The 27,818-nt window shown below is 41.6% G+C and overlaps 1 protein-coding gene across 1 annotated transcript; it reads left to right on the top strand.

Moving 5' to 3' along the window:
* The first annotated feature begins 727 nt into the window (after nucleotides 1-727).
* Nucleotides 728-27,818, top strand: TACC3 (transforming acidic coiled-coil containing protein 3). Its single transcript, XM_027730801.2, has 16 exons — nucleotides 728-798; nucleotides 12,090-12,270; nucleotides 12,412-12,557; nucleotides 14,877-15,956; nucleotides 17,066-17,165; nucleotides 17,618-17,807; nucleotides 18,721-18,773; nucleotides 19,637-19,770; nucleotides 20,425-20,536; nucleotides 21,247-21,378; nucleotides 23,295-23,371; nucleotides 23,463-23,506; nucleotides 24,516-24,676; nucleotides 25,991-26,097; nucleotides 26,293-26,413; nucleotides 27,645-27,818. The coding sequence occupies exons 2-16, from the start codon at nucleotides 12,091-12,093 to the stop codon at nucleotides 27,708-27,710; spliced, it is 2,703 nt and encodes a 900-aa protein (XP_027586602.1). The 5' UTR covers nucleotides 728-798; nucleotide 12,090; the 3' UTR covers nucleotides 27,711-27,818.

Raw genomic sequence — 27,818 nt, 5'->3', positions numbered from 1 at the left:
GTTTTATTTCGCTGAATGGGCCACGAAGCTCAACAATAAAAAGCAGGCTGCGAAGCAGCAAGTTTTCTTTCCGTGATTTTATGCAAGAGATTATTGAAAAGCAGAACCACAGAACCGGTTGGGAGGGGCCTTAAAGATCATCCAGTTCCAACCTCCCCCGCCATGGGCAGGGACACTTCGCACTAGATCAGGTGTGGCGGTGCATCCCCCCTGCCCCGGGGCGGATCCCCCTCTAGAGTCTATCCATCCCCCCTCAGGTTAATCCACCCTCAGGTTTATCCCGCCTCAGGTTTACCCCCCTCAGGTTAATCCCCCCTCAGGTTAATCCACCCTCAGGTTTACCCCCCTCAGGTTTATCCCCCCTCAGGTTTACCCCCCTCAGGTTTACCCCCCTCAGGTTTACCCCCCTCAAGTTTATCCCCCCTCAGGTTTACCCCCCTCAGGTTTATCCCCCCTCAGGTTTACCCCCCTCAGGTTTACCCCCCTCAAGTTTATCCCCCCTCAGGTTTACCCCCCCCGGCCCTGCAGTGCCCGCCCTGCCCCGCGCGGGGGCGCTCCACGAGGGGCACAACGGCCACGCGTCGGGCTGTCCCCGCTCCGCCCCCTTTCCCGCGTGGCCCTTGTTCTGATTGGCGGGCGCGTCCCGAGCACCGCTCGCTCATTGGCGGGCCGGGGCTGCCGTTGCGGTTTGAAATCGCGCGGCGGGCGCGGAAGGGGCGCTGCCGGGCGGGGGTGTTGCGGCCCAAGTGCGCGCGCCGCCTCAGCCCAGCGCCGGAGGGTCCCGGGAACCGCCGGCAGGTACGGGAGGAGGTGGCTCGGGGGCTCCGTTGTGTGTTTGAGGGGCCGGGAGGGGGGACTCGGGGACCCGTCTGTGAGTTAGGGGGTCTAGGGAGGACTCCGGGACCCACCTGTGAGTTTGCGGGGACTCAGCGACCCTTCTATGAGTTTGGGGGGCTGAGGGAGACTCAGGGATTTCCCTGTGAGCTGGGGGGGACTCGGGGACACTTCTGTGAGTTTGGGGGGCTGAGGGAGACTCGGGGATTTCTCTGTGAGCTGGGGGGGACTCGAGGACACCTCTGTGAGTCTGGATGCTGTGGGGGTGGGCTTAGGAACCCCTTTGTAAGTTTGGGGTAGGGGGACAGGCTCGGGGATCCCTCAGTGAGCGTGGGGTGGGACGGGGGAGTGGCTTGAGGATGCCTCTGTAAGCTTGGGGTGCTGTGGGGTGGGGAAGGGCTGGGGAGGGAAGCTTGGGGAGGTGTGGAGACTTGGGGAACCCTCTGAGCCTGAGATGGTTTGGGGCTGGCGTTGGGGGGAGGTCTGAAGGGAGCTCAGGGACCTCTTTGTGAGCTTGGGGTGGAGTGGGACTTGGGGAAAGCGTCTTGAGGACCCCTCTGTGAGCTTGGGGTGCTGTGGGGCTTGTGGGGGAGCTCAAGGATGACTTTGTAAGGTTGGGGGTCGTGCTCGGGAACCCCTCTGTGGGCTTGGGGTGGGGTGGGACTGGGGGCACCTCCGGTCGAGGGGTCTTAGGGACTAAGAGATTTGGGGGAATTTCTGTCAGTTTAGGGATGAAGCAGAGGCAGGAGCTTGGGGGTAACGGGAGGAGGGCGTCGCGGGAGAGCTCGAGTGCCTCCCACCATAAATTCGGGGACGAGGCGAGGACCTTGGGGAGCATCTCTCTGTGTTCTGAGGATGATGTGGGGCTGATCGGGGACTGGGGTGATTCAGGAGTAAAGGGGGGCTAGGGGAGGGTTGTGGGTTTTTTGTTTGTTTGTTTGAGTTTCTTTTTTTTTTACTTAAAGCACGGCTCGGTGGGCAGGGATGGTGCTGCCCGGAGAGCCGGCACAGCCTTCCCCGGCCTTGCTGCTCCTCCCCTGCAGTCAGGGGAAGGTGATAGAGTGAGTCGGTTAACCAGGAGAGTGTTTATTTGTTCGGAATATGTTTGCGCTAAACATATATGTGTATATATAACAGTCAGCTCTGTGTCAATTTGTATGGAAATACTCACAGCACGTACTAAGTTACTTTGCCATGAGTGAGAGCTCTGCATTTCTGCTGCTGGAGGAGTTCAGAAGGATAATTGAGTAGAAAAATTCCATCCTTGCCCTACTTGTTCAGTGGCTTTTTCAGGCATTGGAGACCATGTTGGTGTTTTGGATGTTTTGCCCTGTATTCGTTAAATAACAGGTTCTTGCCGTGAAGCCCCCATTTTACAAATTATAGGTACCTGATGTCTCTGAATTTATGCTTATTCTCAAATACAGAATGACAGGTTACTGCTTGTGCCCTGATAAATATTTTTCTAAAGCTAGGAGCAGTTTTGTTTTTGTGAACTTTAATAGAATCATGGAATTATTTGCATTAAAAGGGACCTTGAAGATCATCTAGTTCCAAACCCCCTGCTGGGGCAGGGACACCTTCCACTAGATCAGGTTGCTAAAGGTCCTGTCCAACCTGGCCCTGAACTCTGTTTTGCTCTAGTGGGAAAACCTGCTGCCTTTCACAATACTTGCCTTGGACACTGACCACTTTAAACAAAGATATGAATAAAGCCTCCCTTCTCCTTTCGCTTTATCATAGCTACTAGCTAAGGAACTTGTGAAGTACAATTTAGATCAAATGTTGAGCACAAATTTTTTAAATAAATGCTGAATTGCTTTTAATGACTTAATCCTGGAAAGAAACTTAATTTTTAGATTTACTATCTAAAACTCTCAGTACATATGGTGTATGTATATAGTGTCAATTTATTGGGTATTTTAATGATCTGAATTTGGTTTAGCAATGGTGTACAAGTATCTCAATGAGAAAGCTGAAAAATTCTGCAAGTAAACCTCCCCTACTTATGGGGCTTTTAGAAGGTGTTGACAACTTTATCATGTCCTATGGTTGTTTCTAAAGTAATCACAGCAAAAAAACTAGTTTGTAAAGATTCACTTGATCTGTTGTCTCGATTTTAATTTGGAATGAAAGAAAGCAATAAAGTTCACTTCAAGTTCTACAAGTGGTTAATGTAAAAGTACTTTATATACAGAATAACTTGAGCTAAAGCATTAATATGATGAATAAAGAAGGAATGAAGAAATAACTAATACAGGCATGCTTTACATGCCATTGCTTCTGTAGCCATTGTTTGCATTCCATTGCTGATTAAAAGTTCTGTTGTCAGGCTTGCAGACAAAGTAGCCGAGTTCTGTGGAGAGTATGAAGCAAATTTTCCTGTAAGAATTAATGTAAGAGCGAGGAAATGTGTACAGAAGCCTAAATACAGAAATTTAAATACATAAGGGCAATGAGATTGAAAATGTGACTTAAGATTTTCAGTTGGAGTATTCTTGTTACCTCTTTATGCAAGTGAAAACAATCACTTTTAGTCTTCCTGAGCTGATTTTCTGGATTCATCTGGAAAAAGAAGATAAGGATTAGCTATTTGGTCAAATCAAGCATTTGAGATCACTTGGAATGGTTATCAGTTGCAGGAAGCCAACATCTTGTCTACTTGATGATACCAGTTATCTTGCATAGGTGCTACAAGATAACACATCAGTTCTTATGAAATAAATTGCTTTGATAGCAATCTTTCAGATAAGTACCTGCACTTCTCGGGTGTCGTCCTTTGTGGACAGTGATTACACTCAGATCTTCCTTACCATGCCTTCTGTCTTTCTTTTTTTAAAAAGCAGCTGTAGTGCCACTGAGGGTTAGTGTCAAACCTTTAAGAACAGCAGAGACTGGAATAAAAGGTAGACAAAGTTCAAGTACCTATAACTTGCCTGCCATATTTGAAATGTGTTCTTTCTCTATTTCTAATTTTTCATCCTTAATCTTAGTTGCAGCAAAGGCTTTAGTTTCAAGTCCTTCACACTAGTAAGATTAGATCAGCATATATGATCTACTGAAGCTTGTGCCTGTCAAATATGTGAGAAATAGAAACCCAATCGGGCAATTTCCAATCAGAATTTTATTATATGATAAAAGCAAATTCAGCGCTGGGTGATCAGGGAAGGGGTTCAACAACTCCCAACGCCTGTCACACCCAAAGAAGATAGTTGTCCTACATTTATTTCCAGCTACTTCATGAATATTCATTATACATAAGCATAAACATTACACATTGTTGAGTCAGACATTCAACAGATGTTTTTCTTTTAACAAGAATATATTGTCAAATCAGACATTCTGCAGATGTTTGCTTGCTACAAAGTTATAGATTTCAAGAAAGGTCCTATTATCTATCTAACTAAACAAAATTGTCTCACTATAAATCCTACACAAGGTAAAAAGGGAGGTGACTTGTTTTATCTCTTTATAGGGCCCCAATTAAGTTTTACGACTTGTTTTTCTTTTCTCTCCAGGTCATATTGACCCTTCACTGTCTCCTCTTAATCAACTCGAATTATTTTCTCAATTTATCACAATCCCTCTCCTCTTTCCATAAAATTATTAATTCGAGTTTTTTGTTCTAATCTGGACAATACTAATTTGACATTTTCTTCGTCCCGAGAAGGTGGAGTTCTGGTGACCAACAGTATCTTAGCACTTTGAGCCGTCTTTTGATCTATCGGCATTGTGGATATTTGCATTCTTTGTACTACAGAAACTATCAATCTAATGAAACAAGGGATTAAACATGGTAAAAATATTATACTGGCCAACGCGCATAATAGAAAGAATCTTACTTTCTTCCACCAAGCTGTTCCTAACAAGTTATCCCACCATTTGCTGTCAAGCATGGAGTTCCATTTTTGTACTGGTACATGAGTTAGTTTTCTGATATCTTTTGCAATATCCATAACTGCCTGTCTATTATCATCAATTTGTAAGCAACAATCCGAAGTGTTAAATTTACCACACACCCCCCCCCTTCCTCGGCTAACAGATAATCTAAGGCGAGCTTATTCTGGTACACAGCTGCTCGGGTTTTTGATTGCTGACTTGTGATTAGATCCAGAGTTTGAACTGTCTTATTGGCTATTATTTCCATGACTGCTTGGAGGCGGATAATCTTATTTAGCATGTATATGGGGGTTCGATAACCTCAGGACCCATCTTGGGCCCAAGTAGCTGGTCTGTAAGTAGCAATGATTCGTTCAGGAGGCCATTCATCATCGTACCACTTTTGCGTTCCCCCAATGTCTTCCCTTTTTTCTCGGCGTATGGTTCCATAATCATCATACAAAGGTACACCTAAACTCATACCTTTTTCAGGGGGCAGCAAAAAGAACCCTGGTTGGATTATACCTAGTGTACAGACTCCTCTCCAGTCTTTAGGGAGCTGTGTATATGCTCGCTTTCCACATATCCAAAATAATCTTTCTGGAGCTGCCCATTCTAAATCAGTACTACTTGCTTGGTCTCAATATATTTTTAATTCTTCTATGCTCTCAAAAGGGTTTTTCACATCTGTGTCATTACACCACCAGCTTTGAGCTTCATCATGCCAAGTACAATCTGCAGTCATATTGTTAGTCCAATATCCTAACGGTTTCTCTGGCCACCAGTATTCTCCTGTGGTATTTATTATTTTCACTGATAGGCATGGGGACTTTCCTACTTTAGTTTTATATGTTTCCCTACCTCTTCGTTCAATGCATTCTTGCCCAATTACATCAGAAATTAGAATCCAACCTTGGGGCCTAGATTCTGATGCTCTCTGGGAGTGATTCCATTTTAAAATTTCCCATGGGGTGAGACCAGTACCTTTCCAGGGCCACTCTTCTGTCATCAAAGGTCCACTACAAATCCAGCACTTAGGTAAATTCAGGGTTTGAACAATATGTTCCATTAGATCAATATATAGATTAGTTCCATAACCCGGGAGTTGCCACTCCTCTCCTAGTTTGTCTTTCAATTTCTGGTACAAGTCACCTATGTTGGAAGGCTTTCTTTGTGTGGTTTCTTTCAATGTAGTTTGCACTCTCTGTTTTATTATTTCCTCCCTTTTCATGTCCTGCATTCCACCACCGTCAGAAATGTCCCAATGGCCTTCTTGAGTGAAACAAATCCATTCCTCTCCCTTAGGACAGCTAAGTCCCAGCCTGGTTCCCCCTTTTCTTAAATTTTTTGCTACCCATATTTGCCGAGAATCCGTGTTGCAAGTATTCATTTCTCTAGAGTTATAGCAGACTTTGTTGACAAATGAGTGGTAGCTTAAGCTTTGAATTATATCGTGTAATTTGGTAGCATTTTGCACACTCATCAGACAGGGCATGAGCTCAAAGGCAGCAGAGTATCCAAAAGGGTCCAGCATAACTTAAGCCTCCACGGCCTATGCCCAAACGGGGTTGCATCCCGTGGCTGGCTGTCAGTGGCAGGTTCAGAGGTTAACCTGGTCTTGCCCCTTTTAGATTTTCTAATTTAATTAAGGTCCAGTTTTCCGTTTCCAGGTAAAGGTTCACTTCATCTCACAACAACGGATTCTGTTAACAAAATTATTGTTCCCACTAATTAGTCAATATATAAATCGTTAGCCATTGTGACATTCTTTACATGGGGTCTATAAAGTTAAAGTCATCCAACGGGCAGTCAATTTGGGCTGTTTCTTCCGAGAATTTCTCTGCACTGTATCTTAATGCTGCATACCAGTCAGTTTCAAATATTTCTTAATTCACTGGTAATAACAATTCCCACCCACAGAACAGCTTATTTATCTGTACTGACTCCAACTGAGGTTGACTTCCTTGTGTGTCACGACACACAGGGCAATGTATATGTCGGTTAAAGGCCACACAGGACCATTTACGGTGACAGTGCCTACACTGACACTCTACCCAACCATCATGCTGAGCCCACGGATGTTTTATACAGCGTATACGATCTGGTGGTGGTGGTCCAGGAGTTAGGGGATCTTCTTTTTCCAGGTCACAAGCTAACACAAGGATTGGGTTAACTAAACGATTAGTAAAATATGCACCTGCCCCTCCACTCTGCCAGGGGATGGCTCCTTCTTTCCAAGAAACAAAACACTGTCTCCTAAGAATTTGTTCTGGGACTAATTGAAACCAAGATCTCAGGCTAGGTTTTATACAGAAACTTTCAGGAAATACTTCTCGGGTCTTTAAGTCTCTTTGTTCTGGGGATAACTCATTCCAGCCTTCGATATGTTTTCTCCATTCAGGTGATGGATTCATAAAGGTCCTTTTTGGAGTTTAAGTCCACTTAAACGTCCCCAGGCGTTGACGACACAGTCCACTCTTTCAGAGGTGATGGAGCAACAAGTCCCTTCACTCTGGTCGCGTGTTTGCATTTGCAGTTGAGACATGTGTCTACTCCTGCATAAAAGTTGTTCTCTTGGCTTCTCAGTTTGAATTTTAGTGGTACAGCTTCCAGGGTTGTTTGCTGGAACAAACTGCCTGTGAACATTTAACTTCTGACACATTGTTAGTTTACATTCAAGACAAAACCCCTTTCCGAGTTAGGGTAGGAAATATTCTTTCACAGGTTATGAGCCTGCGGCAGTTTTAAAAGACAGGGGATGCAAGGGTTAGTAAATAGTTTCTTTTCCCTTAGACAGTTCTCACAGTTTTCAAAGCATCACCTTATTACCTTATGATATATATATTGCACCGGCGGGTTTTAGTTTTTGTGTTCGCCAGGAATTTACACTGCTTTTGTTTTCCCTCCCCGTTCGGTCTGATGGGGGAGGGGAGGGTCCCGAGTTAGACTGGACTGGGACTCTAGCTACTAACACCGCTCTTTTGTTCTCTTGCAGCCTCTGCACCCCAGTCGATCTCTTGCTCGCAGCCGCTAAGGTGTTATGAGTTGCTCCGCTCGTGTTGGCCACAGCCAGGAAATAATTTGCCTTTGCCCCTGCTACGGCCCCCGCTCTGTCTGCGAAGGTGGCAGCAGCTCCTGTACTAAACTTAGATTTTGCCTGTCCCACAGTTGGATTTATCCTTTCTGTGCGCGTGGTTAACGCTGTCCCGGCACTCGCATCTGCTGTCTCTGCCTGGACCACAATAGCAGGAACTAAAACTTCTTCACTAGTCAGAGCAACAACTAGGACTAGTTTTTCCTGTCTTCGCTTTATTGTGCTCGCCACAGTTTTAAACTTCGGGATTGCTTTCTGCTGTAATTTCGCTCTCTCTGTCCCCAGATCTTTTCCTGTCACACGCATTCTCACTGTATCACACACAGGTAACACTTTTTCTTCACGGCGCCAACCAGTTCTGTCGCCATGGTAACGGCCATTCCCGAAGCCTCCCCTGCTCTCTGAGCCGGGAGTTCTGTTGCCGCAGTAACGGCTGTTCTTATAATCGCCTCACCGCCCACCGTACTAACTTTCTGCTTTCTGTTCTGATATACTGCCCAAGCTATCTCTAATAATTTCTTCTCTATATCGTTTGTGGACTGCCCCACAAACAGGTATACCAGCTGTTTCTTTCCCAAGTCTGATTCTAAATCAATATCAATATATTCTCTAACAGCATCTTTCAATCTGCTCAAAAAGTCTGTGGGCGACTCATTTGCTTTTTGCCTGGCTTCATACATTTTGACCCAACTTATTTCTCTTGTCGTTTCTTCTACAACAGTACAGCCCGCAGCAAACTTTGGGGTCTCTCTTGCACTTTCTTACACTCTCTTGCACTTTCTTACAGCTCTCATATCAGTAGCGTCACCGACAGAATCAACTGCCTGAGCACCCATCAGTGGTGCTGGGCTACTCGTTCTCAGAAACACCTCTACATTTGGGGCCGTCGCCCCCCCTGGGGCCGACGCCTTCTCTTCACTGCTACTGATACAACTATCAACCTTAGCTGTTACTAGTTTCTCTACTTTTGAGCTCACTTCTGCCGTTGTTATGGCAACTTTATCTACCTCGGCAAAGCTGCCAGCTGCTGCAGAGCTACAGACTGCTTCCCTGCTCGGTGGAACAGACAGGGCAGACCCCGCAGCCATTGCCCCTGTGGGGCCGGGAGTTTCTCTTGCTGTTACTCCCGTTGCAATCAAACTAGATGTTATTTCTGGGCTAGCCAGCCCCGCAGCGTCTGCGTAAGCCTCCCTCTGCTCTGCCGCGCTGAAAGCGGCTTCAACAAAAGTTGATTTCACCTGCACTTCTGTGCGTACTCCAACTAAACCGACAGGACTCACTCCCGCTGGACCCGAGCTAACTTCTCCAGAGGCTTTAATTTGCCTAATCCCTCCCGGTGCAGCCAGATCCGCACCAGGGGGTCCTTCAATGGCTCCTTCCTGCTCAGCCAGAGCCGGTCCAGGAGGAGCAACCACCAACCCCGGCAGCTCCAACTCCCCCCACCGCTGCTGCAGCAGGGAGTCCGATTTGTGGAACTCCCGGGCTACTCTCTCTCCTGTCAGATGATATCAACATATCTAAATCATCCTCTCTGGTGTTCTTAAATAGGATTTGTGGGATAGGAGCAGCTTTGACTCAATCTTTCTTTTTCCCTCTTTTTCTAACTCTATTTCCGATTTTTCTGCCCTTTCTGAGCTTTCGTTTCTCTTACCTTCCACCCTAATCCAGGGCGTGTTAATAGGAACAAAAACAACTCTGCGTATTGAATTTCCCGCCACCTCTGTTCTACATGTAAAAGCGAGATTAATTGAAACACTGTGTTCAGTTCAAACGGACCAAATTCCGGCCATGCTACCCCTCTCATTTGTCCAAACAACGGCCAAGCATTTAGAGACAGCCTACACAGCTCTTCCTTCTTTAAAGATGTCTCAGAACCAGCTAACGTCTTCCAATGTTTTTAAAACCAAACTCGGGGGGGATTCTTTAGGGATCTTAAATTTTGAATCCACACCACCTATGCTTGCAAAACAAAAGCAAACCACAGTCACACACTGGGTTTCGAACTTGCTACCTTTAGGTTACAAGGCTGTTTTGCAACCTCTCAGCTATTTACCGAGTCACACTGACTCCAGAGCCCCACTGGCTCTCCCACAGCGTCAGAGCACCGGAGGGCGTCCCCTCCAGACCACACAGCCCCAGGCTGACCCGCTCTGACCTGGGTAACTGGCGAACCCCCGTTCGCCTCCCCTGAAAATTGACTCTCTAGACTGTTCCGAGGGCCCAAGTCAAAATTTTCAGGAATCCGTGCCCCCTATCCCAGGACACAAAACTTTCCCGCAGCTGCTAACTAACCAGATAGGTACCGTTTCCTTATTTTTCTTTAGTCCACTCAATCATGCAGTACTGAATCATTTTTGTTTTTTCCTTATTTTTAGTACTCTCCCTCTTTTCCCAGTTTAAGATCATTACCCCTAGCGGACTGTCTAAGGGTATATCCGGCAATGCCTGCCTGCTCCTTTCCTTCCTGGGGCAACTTAATTTACTAATTCCCTGCCCCATATTCCCGAGGTCCCTTCTAAAGTTTTCCTACCTTTCCACCGATCCTCTGGGATCCCCTCTAAGATTTTTCACCGACTCAGTGGTCCCTTCTGAAAAACTCCCACCGACCCCAGAGGTCCACTCATCAATTCAACCGCTTCGTCCCTTCACCTGCCGCATTCCTCGCGGAAAAACGGAAACGAGGTTAGAAGGACTCCACTATCGCTTCGCAGCTACGCTGCGTCTCATTCATCATTCACTCCGACCTCTTTATCCGCCCCCCGAAGTGATACTCACAGTCCGTTGTTCTCACTCGGGTCTTCGTGCACAAGAATTATGGGCTTTTTGCTGCAGCACTCCAGGAGCTTTTTAATTCCTTGCTTTTATCATATACATGTGTTACCCTTGGTCCTTGTTGAAATATTAGGCCTGTGAATAGGCCGCTGAAAAGCAGCGGGCGCGCTCCTATCTCAGGCGCTAAGTATCTCCCAGAACACAAAGGGTATCACGTCGGGCGAAGTCACCAAGTTTGTGAGAAATAGAAACCCAATCGGGCAATTTCCAATCAGAATTTTATTATATGATAAAAGCAAATTCAGCGCTGGGTGATCAGGGAAGGGGTTCAACAACTCCCAACGCCTGTCACACCCAAAGAAGATAGTTGTCCTACATTTATTTCCAGCTACTTCATGAATATTCATTATACATAAGCATAAACATTACACATTGTTGAGTCAGACATTCAACAGATGTTTTTCTTTTAACAAGAATATATTGTCAAATCAGACACTCTGCAGATATTTGCTTGCTACAAAGTTATAGATTTCAAGAAAGGTCCTATTATCTAGCATCCATAATATATTGTCAAATCAGACATTCTGCAGATGTTTGCTTGCTACAAAGTTATAAATTTCAAGAAAGGTCCTATTATCTATCTAACTAAACAAAATTGTCTCACTATAAATCCTACACAAGGTAAAAAGGGAGGTGACTTGTTTTATCTCTTTATAGGGCCCCAATTAAGTTTTACGACTTGTTTTTCTTTTCTCTCCAGGTCATATTGACCCTTCACTGTCTCCTCTTAATCAACTCGAATTATTTTCTCAATTTATCACAAATATAAGAACAATATTTAAGAAATACCTTTTTAATGACATTTTTTTTCCAGATTTGATAGCAATAATGTCTATGCTGCAAAGGATTTTTAAGTACTATGTGTTTTACAAAAGCAGCACGTGCTCAGAGTGTGCAGGAAAAAGCTAAATAATTTGATTCAGGACTGTGATCCTAAACACACCCTAACTAACGAAATTTGTTTTTGCTGTCTGTTGCTGTACAATGCAGTAATGAGACCATGTGAGTAAAACAGAGAAGTGATTGTCACGTGGCCCTTGCAGAAGAAGTACTTCTGCTTAGCTGGATACCCTGTTACAGGAGACAGGGCTGTACGTCACTGCTGGCTTAAGGGCTTGGGAATGAGGAAATGTTGTAGATGACAGAGCTCCCTTTGAAGGATGGAGGCTTAATTAGTAAGGGTATAATGTGAACTGTGGAAGGCATACTATCAACAATTAACCTCTCAGACCCCCACCAAAAAGGCTGTGCAGTGCTGCATTTAGATACTTTGAGTCTTCTGAGATACACCTCTCCATACGAAGACTTTCCATACTTCCAGAACTCCTTTGAAGCTGTTAGTGTTTGCTAGCTGGTGCCAGGCTGCCAACTTCTTCCATTATCTGAAAGTGCATCTGGCTGACCACACCCTCTCATTCATGCTGTGGTGCTGTGTTTGTTGATGTTCTAGAATGAGTCTGCAGATTTTAAACGCAGAAAATGGAGAAAATGGAGGAAACATTAAGGATGATCTAACAGCAGACGACTGTGGCTTTTTCTTGGCGCCGCCAGAACCTACAGGGAGACCTTCCATTCTACGCCTGTCCCAGAAAGAAAACTTGCCACCAAAAAGTGTGGCAAAAGCAATGAAGGTAAACTTTTTTGCTTTTGTATTGCTTATATTCTTTCTCCTTCTGTAGTCTTTGCTACCGAATGCATAAGCTATTTGGAGCTTGAAAAATATTGTGCTCATGTTTTTCCTTTTTCTTCCTCCTGCCCCCCCTTTCTTCAAGGTAACCTTTCAGACTCCTCAAAGAGATCCTCAGACTCGAAAAATCCTAAGTCCTACTATGACAGACAAACTTGAGACTGCTTTTACACTTGATGATTGCTGTGAAGACTCGGTGGATGATGTTTTTTGTGCACTCTCTGATGCTGAGTGAGTAATGAATTCACTGCTGGTTGTATTAGCCACGTGGGATGTGCTCAAGCTAACTTTTCTGCATTACAGAACTGTATAGTTAAAATGTAATTTTGTGTTTTATGACAAGATGTAAACTACGTGAAAGGACCAAAATTAATGCTGACTGATGCATGAACTTTTACAAAGGTAACTGTCAATACTTTTAAGAAAAGTTCATCTCAGTTGTAATGTTGAATACTGAACTCTAATTCCTCTATAACTGCTTTCATAGAGATGACTTAAGGTATGGATAAATAGCTTAAGAGAAAAGATACATTAGGTAGAGAATACAAAACCGTTTCTTAAAGTTTTCATGTGAGAATGCAACTATTTTGAAGCTAATTTTTAAAGCTCAGCCTTAAAATATCTTCTGTTGTATGTTAAGTACTGTTGTGTCTTAAGGAGAAAAATCTGAAGAGATAAATCTTCTGAAGGGTTAGCTTGAACTGAATACTCAGTGAGTATTAAGATTAAAGAAACCCTAGCAACACAAAGTGAATATAACATCAATCACAAGTATAAACAAGTTTATGTGCCTTTATAGTCTAGCAACCTGAGTCTCAAAGTGGCTCATGAAAGGTGTCTAGAGAGGAGCATAATATCTACCATGTTTCAGTTTGAGGGTATCATGACAATGTTTAAGACACCTCAATGCATATTTTTGTTACTGACTTTTTTTGCCCCTCCTTTAAACTTGTATAAACATGTGAGGCTTGTAATTTCCGATGGCAAGCAAATAGACCCTTTTGTTTGCTTTTAACGATGAAGTACTTTCATTTGACCCCTATTTTTGTTGTTTGTAAGGGAGGGAAAGGAGAAGGGAGGGAACACTTAAATGTTCTTTAAATGTAAAAATTTGCTTCAACTGTTTGTTTCCATGTGTAGTCTAGTTTAGAAAAGTACTTCTGAGCTAACCACCACAATTAAATGACTTAGTCATTTATACCCCAAACTCATTGCTTGCACAAATAAACAAAGATTTAGTACTTATAAAGTTCAAGTGAGTTAAAAGGGTCAGCACTGAATTGGTTTTAGTTAGAGCATAATTATGTGTCAACACATTGCTTGAACTGTTCTTTCTAATTTTAAAATGTGAGGATTTGTTCGTAGCAGATAATCTGCAGGGCTCCGTGTTGCTGAAGGGTGTCACTTTTGACAGGTGATGGGCATTTCAGGTGTCTCGCTCTTGACTGGCATTTATTAGGTTAAACACTGAAGGAGAGTAGAGTGGGAGGGACCTGAGTAGTCGGAGCAGCCTGGGGCTGAGCTATTGCAGGGAAGAGGCGCTCAAACCGGGTGAGAAGAACTTCAGCTCTTATCTCCCGCCTTTGCTTTCGAGTTTATCAAAGTGGAGTTTTTAGTGAGTGGCTTTTAATCGTGTTCTGTTCTGCAGCAGATAAGGATGGCACATAGAAATAAGAACTTTACGAAGGGACAAAACAATGGGAGGAAATCCTGTTTCAGGAAGTAATGGATTAACTCTCTGTAGTCTGAGGCTAAACTTCAGAAGTTGTGTAGAGTTTAGAGAAATAAAGTGGAGAGCAATAACTTGTAGAATTCTTAGCAATAGTGAGTACACAAACTCTTTAACCTGTTTCTTTTGTTAGAGAGTCTTACTTTCTTGCTGAAGAAGTATTTTCTTGTATATCACTGCTCTTCAGATCTACTGTTTTAGGGAACTTGGAGTTTCTGAAGTCCAGGTTCTCTTTTGGTATGTAGGCTCTCGTAGATGAAATGCTGGTGCATATTTTTGGGAGGAAAATGCTTGCCAGAATGACCAGACGAAGGAATGACTAGAATGGGAAAACCTGAATCATGACTTGGTTTGGTCCCAGTCTTGAGTCTGTCATGACTCAGAGATGAATCTGCATGAAGGTGAACCAGGAGCTGTGCTTGCGTTTGAGCTGCTTACTGTCAGTAACTTCTCCTAAGCAATGTGTGTTTCTCTGTCCAGTAAAAGAGCAATGTCTGTATGCTCTGGTGAGCAGAGCAGTCTCCAGGAATGGCTGTCATAAGATAACAAAGCTGTGTAGAACAGGTAGCTTAAGAACACTGGATAACTTCTAGGATTGATCTCCCTGTAGTTCTTGTATACCTGAGCTTGTAACTTCTGACTGTTCAGGTGGCAACTGAACTCTTGCTGTTACAATATAATTTTGCTGTCAGCTGACTTATTGCAAAAAAAATCAAATTATTCGGAGCGTGCAAAGCTATTTGTGCAAATATCTTTCTAAAGATAACTTCAAGATATGCCTGAAAAATAACTATGGTATGTGTGGTCTTTTTTTAATGCAGCACATGTCAACAAAAGATTGAACCTGAAGCAGACAATACACAAATGCCAGAGAAGGTCAGCGTGGCTTCTTACCCAGATGATGAGATGCCAGTGAAGAGCCGAGGATCCTACAGTATTGACTTCGATAACTTAGATGACATCAATCCTTTTCAAAGTTCAGCACAGTTGCCTTATTCTCCTGGAAATCTGCAGAAGTCTCCTGTAAAAGTAACTAGCAGCCCCAAAAAAACTTCTGAAAAAAGTAATGATTCTCTTCTGACTGAAGATGCAGGTCCTTCTGCTTCAGCCACAGTGAATACAGAGTGTTTAAGTGAAGAGAAGCCTTTATTCTCTGCAAGAAAACCGGCACCGAGTGAGCTGGAGTCTAATAAATCCACACTGTCCCCTAAGCAAGCTCTCAGTGACTCTGAGCAGGGTGTGAAACCTGCTTCCACAGACGTGAGCCAAACTGATAATTCAGTGGGATTAGCAGAGGCACCTACACCTCCTGGACAGTTACCTGGCAGTTTGGGTCCCAGTAGTTCTGATGTAACTGGTTCTCTTAAAACTGGGGAATCGAAGCGTCAGGATGTTTTGGTAGCAGAAAAAGCTTCCACAGAAGAATCAAAGCCTGATGAAGATCTGGCCATCTCCAAAGGGAAGCCTGCAGAAAAGCCTGATGTCCCCAGGGCTGGACCAGTAAAACTGGAATTTGACTTTGATAATGCCACTGCTAAAAAACCACCTCCTAGGAAACTAGGTAAAAGACCTGGAATTAAACCACCTTCCAAAAGAATTCCTGTTACCAAAACAAAGCCAGAGAATATTGAAGTGCAAAATAAAAGTAATGTGGAAGATGAAATCCCTCTTCCTAAAGCATCTTATAAGTTTGACTGGGACAAACTTGATGATCCAAACTTCAATCCATTTGGAGGAGGCTCCAAAATTTCCACCTCGCCTCATTCTAAGCCCAGCCCTCAGAAAGTTCACCTGCAAGAGGAGCAGGATAGTACCACTTCAAGAAGGGACTCTCTTCCAGTGGAACAGGATAACTGTTCAAGTACCTTTGAAACTCCTGAAAAATCAGAACCCAAAAATCTGTAAGTAAATGTGCAGCTAAATGCAGAAGCACCTCAAACCCATGTGAGGAAAGGTAGATAGTATCTAGGTAGTTGATTCCTACTTTGACTTCTTCCCTCCAACATTGACTGAGTCTGTTGTTGTAATCTCTGACACAATTATGTTGCAACAGCAAAGATCTCACTGGGGAGACTATCCTAAGATGACTAGCTCTAGGGAAAGTTGTTGTTAAATCTAGAAGAATGGGAGGGAACAGGCTTAGGTGGACGGATCATTGGGTCATAAGGTTCTTTCCCCACTCCTCCAAGATTAGAGTAAAATGTGGAGAACCAGGTGACTGCTACTGTCTTTAAATCAAATGCCCAGGGAGTAGGCAGTTCTGTTTTCTGCTGGTCTGAGGTGCTGTTTCTGCCCTGTGTGTTCTTGGTATCTAAATGCTATCTCCAATAGAAAGCCCTGTCTCTGAACCTGCGGGGGTTTTTTTTTTTGGCACCACAAACTTTTTATTTGGGAATGGAATATGTTATGTGTTACCTTTCCTAGAAAATCTAGTTATTAAAGTGTCAGTGTTGCTATAGACAGTCAGAACTGGCACAAGTTGGTCATTTGACAGAAATGTTTGCTCTCTTACTCCCTATGTGATGTGATCAGTTACTGTTTATCAAGGTGAGAAGTTTTACTTACTGCTGACAGCGCAAACTGAAGTGTTGGATTTCCCTAGTGAAGTTCTGTGCTTTACGCTAATACAGCATAGCATTGCTTTGGGAAGAGGAGCAGGCTCTTAGAATTCTGTTCCTAATTAAACAAAAAGCCTGTCTTTTAATTAAAAAATAGTAATGAGCCTAACAAATGGAAATGTGAGAACAGTGCTAAGTGAATAGAAATAAGTGATACCGCTTTGACTTTCTGCTTCCTACATAACACTGCTTCTGATGGAGGGAGAGCTTTCTGTCACTTAAGTTGTCAGCAGGCAAGACAGTGAATTTACATCCCTGCCCTCTCTAAAGCTTCCTGGGTTGTGAAAACTCTCGAAGGTTTCACAGAAGGTAATTTTCTTCAGTGTATTTGGTAATACAGAATTCAGACCTGTGTGACTTAAATTTTGATTTTCTTTTTTTTCTTTCTTTAGGGAAATTGTTAAGCAGAGTGTGGTAGAAGACATGCCAAGAGCTCCAGAAGAGAAACCAGGAGTTCAAGCAGAAGCTGAATTTCCAGGAGAGAGAGACATGGTAAGGTATAACAAAGATAGCCAGTTCTTACCAGGTTGTTTCATTGAAGAGTCAACTTAATGACTTAATCTTATGAAACCAATTTTTGATATTTTGTCTAAGAATTAGTGGGTTTATGCATCTTTAGCAACTCTAAAAGGAATATCAACTGTGTGGACTTGTCTTTTGAAGGTAACATCAGAGACAACCAAATTGGTACCTTGATATTTAGTATCTTTTTTGATCAGCAGTCACATATAAGGACAAACATAAGGGTGTGGACTATAAAAAAAAAGTGACTCCTGTATAATATGAGCTCAGTGTTGGGAGTTTAATTTCTATGCCTGTGAACCCTTGTTTCATTATGTTGGCTACCCAGCTAATTTATGACAAACCAATTTGATCATTATAATGATTTTCATTACATTTAAGTAATTATTTTAACAGTAAAAGATTGTGGTTTTTCTCATCAGGAGCAAATGGACACATCTAAACTGTCTTCAGCTCATAATGTCCCCTCTCAAGATAATTTGGTTTCCTCTGACAGTGGAAAAAAGTCAGTGTCTGCAGAAGTTAAACCTCTTTCCCACAGAACTGAAATAACAGCAGTTGAGGAGACACCTGATGCTGAACCTGAAGAATTCTTCAGACCATCATCTGAGGGTAAGGGCATTTCTTTAAAACAGACTGAAAATATAATGTTACAATAACCTGTGTGTATATATTTTTCTAGCTCAGTTTTGGCATGGATTTTAGTTTTGTCTCTTATTCTACACTTCTGAAAGGACTGCAAAGCCTACAATAACTAGCAGTGCTGGGAAAAGTACCTAAGCCTATTTCTAACTTTCTCTGCTTTAAGCTGAGTTCACAAAGCTGGGTATTAGTGTTCAGCTGTCTGGGAGGATAAAATTTAGGCTGGTACAGAAACAATCTGTTTAGAGTTTCTGTGGCAGTTTTCTGTGCTGAAAAAGCACTCCTTTAAAATAATTTCTGGTATTAAAGCCTTTGTAAACTGAAAACAATGTAACTGTCTGTAGTTGTGAGTCTTGTAGATTACTGCAGTCTTAGCACTACTTGAATACTGGTTTCATATTACGATGTAGATGGCCTTTCTGCACTGGCATGCTTGTCTTGAAAGCTTCCTACACAACTGTGACTTGACCACTTGGTGGGGTTATTCCTTGTAGAAGCATTGTGTGGAAGGATGAGGAAATTATTTCACTGCAGTGCAGTCTGTCATTGACCTTCAGAGTGGAGTGGAATCAGTATTTTGGGAAGTGGCTATAACTTCATTGTTCAAGTCTGAGCTGTGTGCCAGTTTTAATAGTGAGACTGACAGCTGTAGTCTTTCATGGGGCATTATGAAAAATAGTAGAATATCTGAGTGTGCTTGTCACTTTAACCACAGAACAACAGAAGTTCTTCAGCTGTGTTAAATTCTGCACATACTTACAGAAGTGAAGAACTAGAACTCATAAGAATGAAAGCAGTATTTGCTTTATACACATATCCATTTGTTTCTGTCTGTGGTAAGACTATATGATATCTTCATTGTACCTTTTCTGTTCTTTTCCAGTCCTAGGAACAGGCATAGAAATAGACTATCTGGAACAATTTGGGACTTCATCAGTAAGTATGACATTGAAATGTTTTGTTTGCTTCCCTGGCAGGGTGGGGAGGGAAAGCAAAGGTGAAACTGTGAAACCTTAAATGTTTTTGTGAAATAACTTCACTTTGAATTGTCTGCAGAAATACAGGTTCTGTTCCAAAGGAATTGTGGTGACAAGGCTGGGCAGGGGGTGGTGGTGGAAAGGAAATGTATTTATAAGCAATTGAACTGAAAATTAGAGATCTCTTGCTTTCAATTTGCAAAGGTGCTGTTTTTCCTTTAATAGCAGTGAAACCAGTGTGGATGATGTTTCACTTCTGGTGGTTGCAAGAACAACATGATGCATTGAAAGTGCAAGTTCATTTTTTCAAAAATATTTTTAAACTCTTTTGCTTTATGGCCAGTTTCAGGAAATTTGTCTCTAAATTGGGCATGTCATGTTTTAATCAGTTCAACTTCATTATTCTTTCTCCTACTTGGGTCCAGAGTAAGAGTAGCTCTGAATGTACAGTGAATACACTGAATTGGAGTTGGTTTTGGTCGTGCTGTGTTTGTCCTTATTATTTTCTGTGAATGACATACACTGTTCCTTCAGCTTACAATACTATCCTCCCCTTTCAGTGTCTTCTGCTGGTTTTGAGTAGTTCATAAATGTTTGCCCTTTTGATTCTGTCTGTGAGCAGATCGAGTTCACTTGATATTACATAAGGACTTAAGCATGTGGGCACAGAGTTCTCTTATGTAATTTTTCTCTTGAGAACAATGCTCTGGCCACTGAAGAACAGGCTCACCCACTCTCCAGAGGATTGTTTGTGTGTGTGTGGGATGTGTGTGTTATGCTCTGAAACAGCATGTCTGCCAGTTTATGCCTCTTTCCCTTCAGTTCAAAGAGTCAGCCTTAAGAAAACAGTCACTGTATTTGAAGTTTGACCCTCTACTGAGAGACAGTCCGAAAAAACAGTACCAGAAATTGATTGAAACAAATGAAAGTATCATCACAGCTCCACCTCAGCAGAGGTAGGTATTGACTTAGTCTAGGCTGTAGTACATAAGATCAGAGTTGTTTAGATTGCAAAAGAACTTCCAGATCAAGTCCAACAGTTAATCCAGCATTTGTGAGTCTACCACTAAAATGTGTCTCCAAGTGCCACATCTACATGTCTTTTAAATTTCTCCAGGGATAGTGACTCACTTCCCTGGGCAGCCTTTTCCAATGCTTGATCACCTTTTCAGTGAAGAAATTTCACCTAATGTCCAATCGAAACCTCCCCTGGTGCAACTTGGGGCTGTTTCATCTAGTCTTGTTCCTTGGGGGAACAAGGAACCCCCCTGGCTACAACCTCCTTTCAGGTTGTTGTAAAGAGTGAGAGGGTCTCCCCTGAGCCTCCTCTTCTTCAGGCTGAACACCCCCAACTCCCTCAACCTCTCCTCATCAGACTTTTGTTTCAGACCCTTCTCCAGCTCTGTGCCCTTCTCTGGACTTGCTCCAGTACCTCAGTGTCTTGTAGTGAGGGGCCCAAAACTGAACACAGGATTTGTGTGGCCTCTTCAGTGCCCAGTACAGGGGAACAATCACTGCCCTGGTCCTGCTGGGCACACTATTGCTGATACAGGAGCTTTACAAGGAAAGGCAGCACTTGAATTTAATGGTGTATGTTTGTTTGTTTTTAGTCCTGTTCCTGATCTAAGTAAATTGCTTGAGGAACCTGAAAAACCTCTAGTGAGTCTTCAAAATGAAGAAAAACCAAAAGGACTAGATCTTCTGGGGACATTTACAACTTCTGTAAGTGTGCCTACAGTGCTATCAGGTTTCATGTTGGTATTTTGGGAAAGGGATAGCCTAGGTTCTCGAGACTTATGCAGATACTTTAAAGATCACAGAATGTGATAAATGTTTATTTAAACTCTTGTCTTAAACCAGGTTGGATACTCACTTATATCAAAGTTGAACTTTTTGATGGACTTCATTTTCTTAAGTATTAATTTTTTTTTTGTGAAAACTGGTGCCATTGCATGTGGTGTAGGAGAACTTGAGCTGTTTTTAAGAATGCTTTAGTAAGGCAATATTTTTTTTTTTTTTAATGCAAGTGAAGCCACAAAAGATAAACTTGCTTTTTAGTTGCACTTTGATTAAACTCAATGCTTTATAGTCTATGATTTATAGCTTGAACAGCCTTTTATGGACAGATCTGCACACAGGAGTTCATCCTGAAATGGTCTTTTTTTTGCCTGTGGAGAACAATGTGGTGTCATCTGCTTTGTAGCATCTTTTGATAGCTGTAATTGGTGGATAGCAGCTCTGGTTGCACCGTGTAGATGTCTTTTAGAACCACGTAGTTACCTTTAAAGTAAGAAAGTTACGGAGGTATTTTGTGTGTTAAAGTAATCTGTGTTGACTTAGCGTTGAATTATGTACATAGATCTAATCAATGGCATGACAGTAGGACTCTTGAAACTTTCCTTTTTTTTTTTTTTTTTTTTTTTTTCTTACAGGACATGGGTCCCCTAATTCCAGACTCCCTGAGTGGTGATGTTCCTCCAGTCCCTTTTGCTGCTTCTACAGACACTGCTGTGGATGCTATTATAGATGTGCTGAAATACAGCCAAAAAGACATGGATGCAATGGTATGGTGGCCCTTGCAAAGCTGAACTTGGCATAGCTTGGAAATTCCTTTTGTTTAGATTATCTGGGATAAGTCTCTACTTTGTAGGTCTTATCATACTTGACATAGGCATCTCGCTCTGAAAAGCTGTGCACTTGATGGGAGCTGTAGGAATAAAACTCCTGAGAGCTAATACCTAATAGGTTAAACTTCATTTCTAGTTAGGTTCTGCCTTAGAACTGGTCAGCACGTGTTATCAGATGGGATGGGCAGGCTTAACATCAGTGATCTGAATATTTTCTGTTCAGTGCTGTGATCGAGTCTTTTTTTTGTGGGACCTGAAGGCACAACAGTATGTCCAACTAACAAAATGAAGGTGAGATCTGGAGCTCACTCTGGAGGAGAAAGACATTAATGGGGGAGGGAAATAAGAAGTTGATAGGATTTCAAGCATATTCTGGAACTACAGAAGTTGTCTTTAAACCCCCCTTTGCTTACTGATGGAAGATTTGTGTGCCCACTCACTTAAAAAATTCGAGTGCTTGATTCGTTATGGCTTCTGGGTTATGTAACTTTACAAACACTAAATAATGTAAGAGGAGTATCTAAGCATAAATGCCCTCAAAGCTAATCATGTCACTTCAAAATTAACTTGAGCAAAAAATGGAACATCAAAATTCCTGACTGCTGTACTGCAGGCAGCAGGAGACAGCTTTTAGTGCATTGATCTAAAATAAAGAATTTATATATGGTAGGAAGGGGGAAAGCTTGTAATATCTTAAAATTGCTGCTCTAATTTCTTGTTTGAAAGAACTGTTTTACACATGCAAACATAATTATAGGTGCAACTGGATGGCTCCAGCTGTATAACTTAAACAAGTAAAAAGGCTTGGAATTTACTATATTAACTTTAAAGGAAGATAAAATAAATTTTAAGATTTTTTTTTTTTGTCTGAAACAAGTCGAGAGTAGGAGAAAAGGGAAAAATCTATTTTCCTTCCAAGCAAATACAACACTTAGGAAAGTGCTTTCTTGGGGTCTACTGAACCATTTCTGAGCTTGCAAGTGAAAGTTTCTAGCATGTTTCCATCTTCACATATTTTTGCTTTTGTAACATTTGTTTCTAGCATAACTATCACTACTCCTTCCTCTTTATTTTTTGTACCTTCTATTTTCACTTGTGCCCCTCTTCCTGTCATCTGAAATATTGCAATAAATTTAAAATTACTTTGCTCCAAAATAAATACTGGAAATGAGTGTACTACAGTGTACTGTGCAGTTTTGGGGCAAAATTAGCAGTCTTGGCATTTGGCAAAGAGTGCTTATGCTGCTTAATGTTTTTACTGTGAGCTCTGCTTTAATTCAGCTGATGTGAAATGGGTATGATTATTCTTAAATGAGTTGAGGAATCTTTTAATCCTCCCCCTACCATGTTTCCAACTTTGGTGTTGAACATAAATTACTCCAAACAGCAACTTGATCTTGAATAGGCTTCTGGTATTTTTTTCTCTCATGTGTTAAGATTAGCAGGTTTGTGTAGTGCTTTTTTTTTTTTTTGTCTGCCTTGTAAAGAGGAGAGAAATATGTCTCTTATTTGAGAGAATGTTCCTTGGCCAGTTTTGTTCTCTCAGAAATTTTAATGATCTGCATATACAGTGAGTAAGAGTAGCCAAGAGGTTGATCTTGCCTTTTGAAGACATATTAGGTATGATGAAGACATGGTGGTTATCATGTATGCAAAATAATATGTATCAATCTAAAGCTTATTTGAGTCAAGTTTGTAATGAAACAATTTTGATTCTGCTAATCAATTGGAATTTATCTCTCTCCATGTTGGATTATAAGTATACCTAAGCTGCCCTTCAGACTGTTTTTAGTATCAAATATTTTTATCTCTTCCTGTGCAAGAAATGAAGGTTTACTTTTTCACCTTCACAGGTTCAAGAGAAAGAGATGGAGACTGAGAAATGGAAAAACAAGTATAATAAGCTCTATATGGAATACCAGGAAATGGGGTATGAACCTGTCCTGACTTTTGTATCTACTTATTTACTCCAGATGCTTTTTCTAACATATGTTCAACATTTTTTTTTTCATGGTTTTTAGAAAAATAGTTGCTGAGTTTGAACAGACAATAACACAAGTTATGGGTAAGTTTCTAATTTACACTTTGAATGCCTTGAGGGGCTGGGGCCTGCTTAGCCTAGGCTGACTAAGTGAGGTTAGTACTCTTTCACCTCTGATGACATTAATATTTCAAGTGCTTCCAGGGTGAGTGTAAGGTTTCCAACAAGACAGTTAGACTAACAATTTTATGCACATTCATACAGAAATGATATCACTTGGTAGGTAGCAATGAGTTCCTGAATCAGGCATGAACACATCTGACTTTTTCTTATTCTTCAGTGGAGTGTGAGTTGTTGCTTCGTTAAAGCTGGCAGATCTGGTTGTCAGCACTTTGTGTTAACTGCTTATTATCTGACATCATTTAAGTGGCAAGATATAACTAGGAGTACTTGCTGGACAGACCCGGCCTTTGCTTCAGTCAAGTTTGTGGCTTCAAAACTAGGAAAGACATATAGTGAAACTCTCGTTGTATAGGTGCATTTTCTTAATTCAAAGCTGAATAGACACATCTATGCCTTGCTTAAATTTAGTTCTTTAAGAAGACTGAATATTGTGCTAGCTTTTTTGTGCTTCTTTAAGCCTGTGGGAAACGTAGCTCAGGTCTGCTAAGGTTTGCTATGCTAGTTTGACTTGTTAACCCAGTCTTCTTCAGATCTTCCAGCTATTGTGTATGTTTAATGAAAACAAATATTTTTGAATTCTTTGCTTCTATCACAACATTTGAGGCTCCTGTTATGGTAAACTTGGGTGAAGTGTTTTGACTACATTGCAGGAGAGACAGTGCTTTAGGCCAGCACCTTGTCATCAGTGTTTAATGGCCTTGATTTCGGTGTGAGGTAGCATGTAGCAAATAGACAAGGACTTTCTTAAAAGCACACATGTGGTATCTTTCCAGATGAGAGGCTACATTGTGAAACCCTCTTGTGCTTTAAGAGCAAGAATTGAAGGCATGGGGGCTGCTATCTGTCTATTCTATGGAGCTAGTTTTATGCTTATGCAATAACTGTAACGGGTTAACTCCACTTTCTCTAGAGGATTCTCAGAAGCAGAAGGAAATCTCAAGGAAAGAAATGCAGAAGCTGATGGAGGAGAAGCAGCAAGCTTTATCAGATCTCAACTCCATGGAAAAGTCTTTCTCTGAACTCTTCAAACGACTTGAAAAGCAGAAAGAGGCACTAGAGGGTTACCACAGAGTAAGGATGCTATAATGCAAATAATATCCTTCAAGATAAATGAGATTTAGTGAAGAGGAAATAGTGGAATTTCGGAAGCAGCCGTTAATTAGCGAGTATAGGCACTACTTGGAAAACCAGGTGCTAAGTTGTTTCTTTAAAGATGATAAAAAATTACTAGCTTGTTGTATTTAGTAATGACTTAAAGTATAATAATGACATCTGTTAGAAGCCAAAGTTTCTTCAAACAGAAGTGAGCTGGTTCTTGCTGCACACATGTCATTTTTGTTTATCATAGAGACACTCTCATGTAGCAACTACTGCACAGGAGCAGCTTGTTTCCCTTACATCATATTGAATGGATGTTGAAGAAGGTTTGCTATTACAAGTCAGATTGATAGTAGTTCATTGGATGCTCTTTACTAAGTTGTGTTTTTTGTTAAAGCTAAAATCAGGCCTTCATTCTGCAGCTTCTTCAGAGGCTGGAGGAAGGAAGCTAATGAGGAACATGAGCTATGGCTTCTTACTGCATAAAATGAATGAAAATTGATTCAGTTGACATTTAAAAAAAGCACCTTCAGATTTTTTCATTCAGTTATCCTTAAACTCAAGCTTAAAACTAGCCTATTACAAGTTTCATGGTAGTCTAGGTTTCAGAAACAGGCAGGATGGCTGTGTTAAAACTTTAGTTTCTTCTTAGACTTCCTTCATCTTGTGTCCCTTCCATTTCTACCCTAAATTCAGAAACCCTTTCCTTGGCACAGAAACACACCTAGAAACAGAGTTGCTAAATTCAAGAGCTGCAATTAGTAGGGAGTCTTAGCACTTGTTTCAAACAGTTCCAACTTTCTATAATAGCTAATAAAATATCTTCATAGTGTGCCTAGCAATGTAACTTTCTTGCTGTTAATATTGTATTAATTTACATTGGGGTCCAAAGCCTGAATCTTTCCATGGGTTCTCTGAAGAAGCTGGATTTGTAGCTATTCTTTGGACAATTGCAGCTTAAGACAAAGATGATTTAAAAAAAAAAAAAAAAAAAACAAAGCCAACCAGTGACTGTAGTTTTAGTGACCTTCGCCTTTACTACATTTTGCTACTAAATAATGTATTAGGAGGGACACAGGGTGAATAAATCTTAGTTTGCAAAGTTCAGGTAGGTGAAAGGAGCCATTTTAGTCTGTGTAGGTCTGTGGGACTTCACAGCTGTTCCTGCTACCCTGGTGAGCAAATACTGCCACTCGGGTGTATTCAAACAGCCCATTTGTCAGGTGGAGAGACTCTTCATCTACTGGCACGTAAAAAGCTAACTAAGGTTCTTGGTTTTTGGGACAGAATGAAGAACTTTTGAAAAAATGTGCTGAGGACTACTTGGCTAGAATTAAAAAAGAAGAGCAGCGGTATCAGGCACTAAAGGCACATGCAGAGGAAAAGCTGCAGCGGTAAGTACCGTGTCGAGAAGGCAAGTACTGGGAGTGAAGTATATACTTCTCACAGTTGCTGCAGAATGTGTTTCAATAATACCAGAACTTGTCTTAAATATGTTTAATTTTGAGATTAATCAAAAGTATAAGCATCTAGTTTGATTTGCTGTGGTGACTGAAGGGGGCATTAACACCACCTTGCAACCATTTCAGAGCAAACGAAGAAATTGCCCACATTCGAAACAAGGCTGAGTCAGAGGCTGCGGCGCTACAAGCGACTCTGCGCAAGGAGCAGATGAGGAACCAGTCTCTGGAGAGGAGCCTTGAACAAAAGGTTAGTCAAAATGCCATGGGTGAGCCTCTTCAAGCTATTGCCTTAGACTAGGTCAAGAACTCCCCTGTACCAGTGCTAGGAGTAATTGTGCTAACTGTGCTGGTTTTGGTGGCTGCTGTCCTAGCAGGGTGAGGGAAATAGGCATTGAAAACAAAGACACAACTGTATTATGTCAGGACTTGTCTGTATGTGTGGATTTTTTTTGAGCACGAGGTTTGTTCCCATAGGTGGATTGTAGAAGTGAGGAGGTGTCAGGAGGTTACTGAAAGAGGTGGTGATCTAACAAGTAAACATGAAACAGAGCAGAATTTGGAAATAAATCTTGAATAACTCTGGTTCAGCTTGTTCATGAACATGGCTTGTAAGCTGTTAGCACTGGTATGGATTGACTGTATATGACTGAAGTCTTCAGTATTGTTCAGGCCATTAATCCTTGTACTTTGTTCCATTTTGCATAGGTAAAGTCTTAAAATGTTTTGTAAAGGGCCATCAGTTTCCTTTGTTGGAACCCTTCAAAGGAAGCAGCTTTTTGAGGGTTAAAAGTCACAGCTGGAAATGCATGCAGTTTTACTGTGTCATGGTTGTCTCTGCCAGCACTGAAGACTCAAAAATGGATAATGCTGACACACTCCTATTATGGAAAAATCCCATATTTTTTTGATCTTCAGGCTTATGGCTAAGGTTTGCATAGCTGAGGAAACAGTAGGCCTGTAACTGGAGAGATGAGACAAGCCATTTAACACAGAACTGGTTTTGGTCTTGTCATAAATACAGTAATGCTTTATGTTAATTCTTATTAAGAGGGTTTGACCATATAAGGAATTCTACAAACTGGAAACTGTAATTTTTTTCAGTGAAAGTATAAAAGCATTATTTTGAAGTGTCTTGTGAAGATTAAAATCTAAACTGTCGTTGTCTTGCATTTCCATGTACCTAACGAAGACTTTGAGTCTGAAAAGTCTCATTTCCCTGGATCAGTTGTTCTCCATGTATTATGGGAAAGTCTGGAAGAAGTAGAAACAGTTTAGTGGATTCTGGCTCATTTCCTGAGGCTCTCAAGGATGCCATGTGCCCTTTGACATAGTAGACTGTCCTTAAATTTGCATAAGTCACTATCATGTAAATGCACTTTCTGTTCTATTTGCTGACAAACGTGTCTTCTTGGAACTCAATACAAGGTGGTAGCATAGTTTGGACATACCTGAAACTCATTCTTTTCTTTCTTCCACAGACTAAAGAAAATGATGAACTAACGAAAATCTGTGATGACTTGATCTCGAAGATAGAAAAAAATTGATATCTCTACTGTCTTGTAAATATGTTTAGTTTCTCTGACTTGCTGTCTTGTGTGTTTACTCACTTTTTTATGTATGTGGGAAAAAAATAAAATTTTTGATTCACACTT

The sequence above is a fragment of the Pipra filicauda genome, unplaced genomic scaffold (assembly GCF_003945595.2).
Source record: "Pipra filicauda isolate LSUMZ 115617 unplaced genomic scaffold, ASM394559v2 scaffold30_size5312502_pilon, whole genome shotgun sequence".
Classification (NCBI taxonomy): Eukaryota; Metazoa; Chordata; class Aves; order Passeriformes; family Pipridae; genus Pipra; species Pipra filicauda.
Note: the sequence above shows the minus strand (reverse complement) of the source record. Positions and strands in the feature narration are given on the sequence as shown.

Excerpts from the sequence above, each read along its gene's own strand:
- TACC3 (XM_027730801.2), top strand. The coding sequence starts at position 12,091 with ATGAGTCTGCAGATTTTAAACGCAGAAAATGGAGAAAATGGAGGAAAC. Across the intron at positions 18,774-19,636 it reads AACAATTTGGGACTTCATCA|TTCAAAGAGTCAGCCTTAAG; the intron begins GTAAGTATGACA and ends CTTTCCCTTCAG. Across the intron at positions 23,507-24,515 it reads GACAATAACACAAGTTATGG|AGGATTCTCAGAAGCAGAAG; the intron begins GTAAGTTTCTAA and ends CACTTTCTCTAG.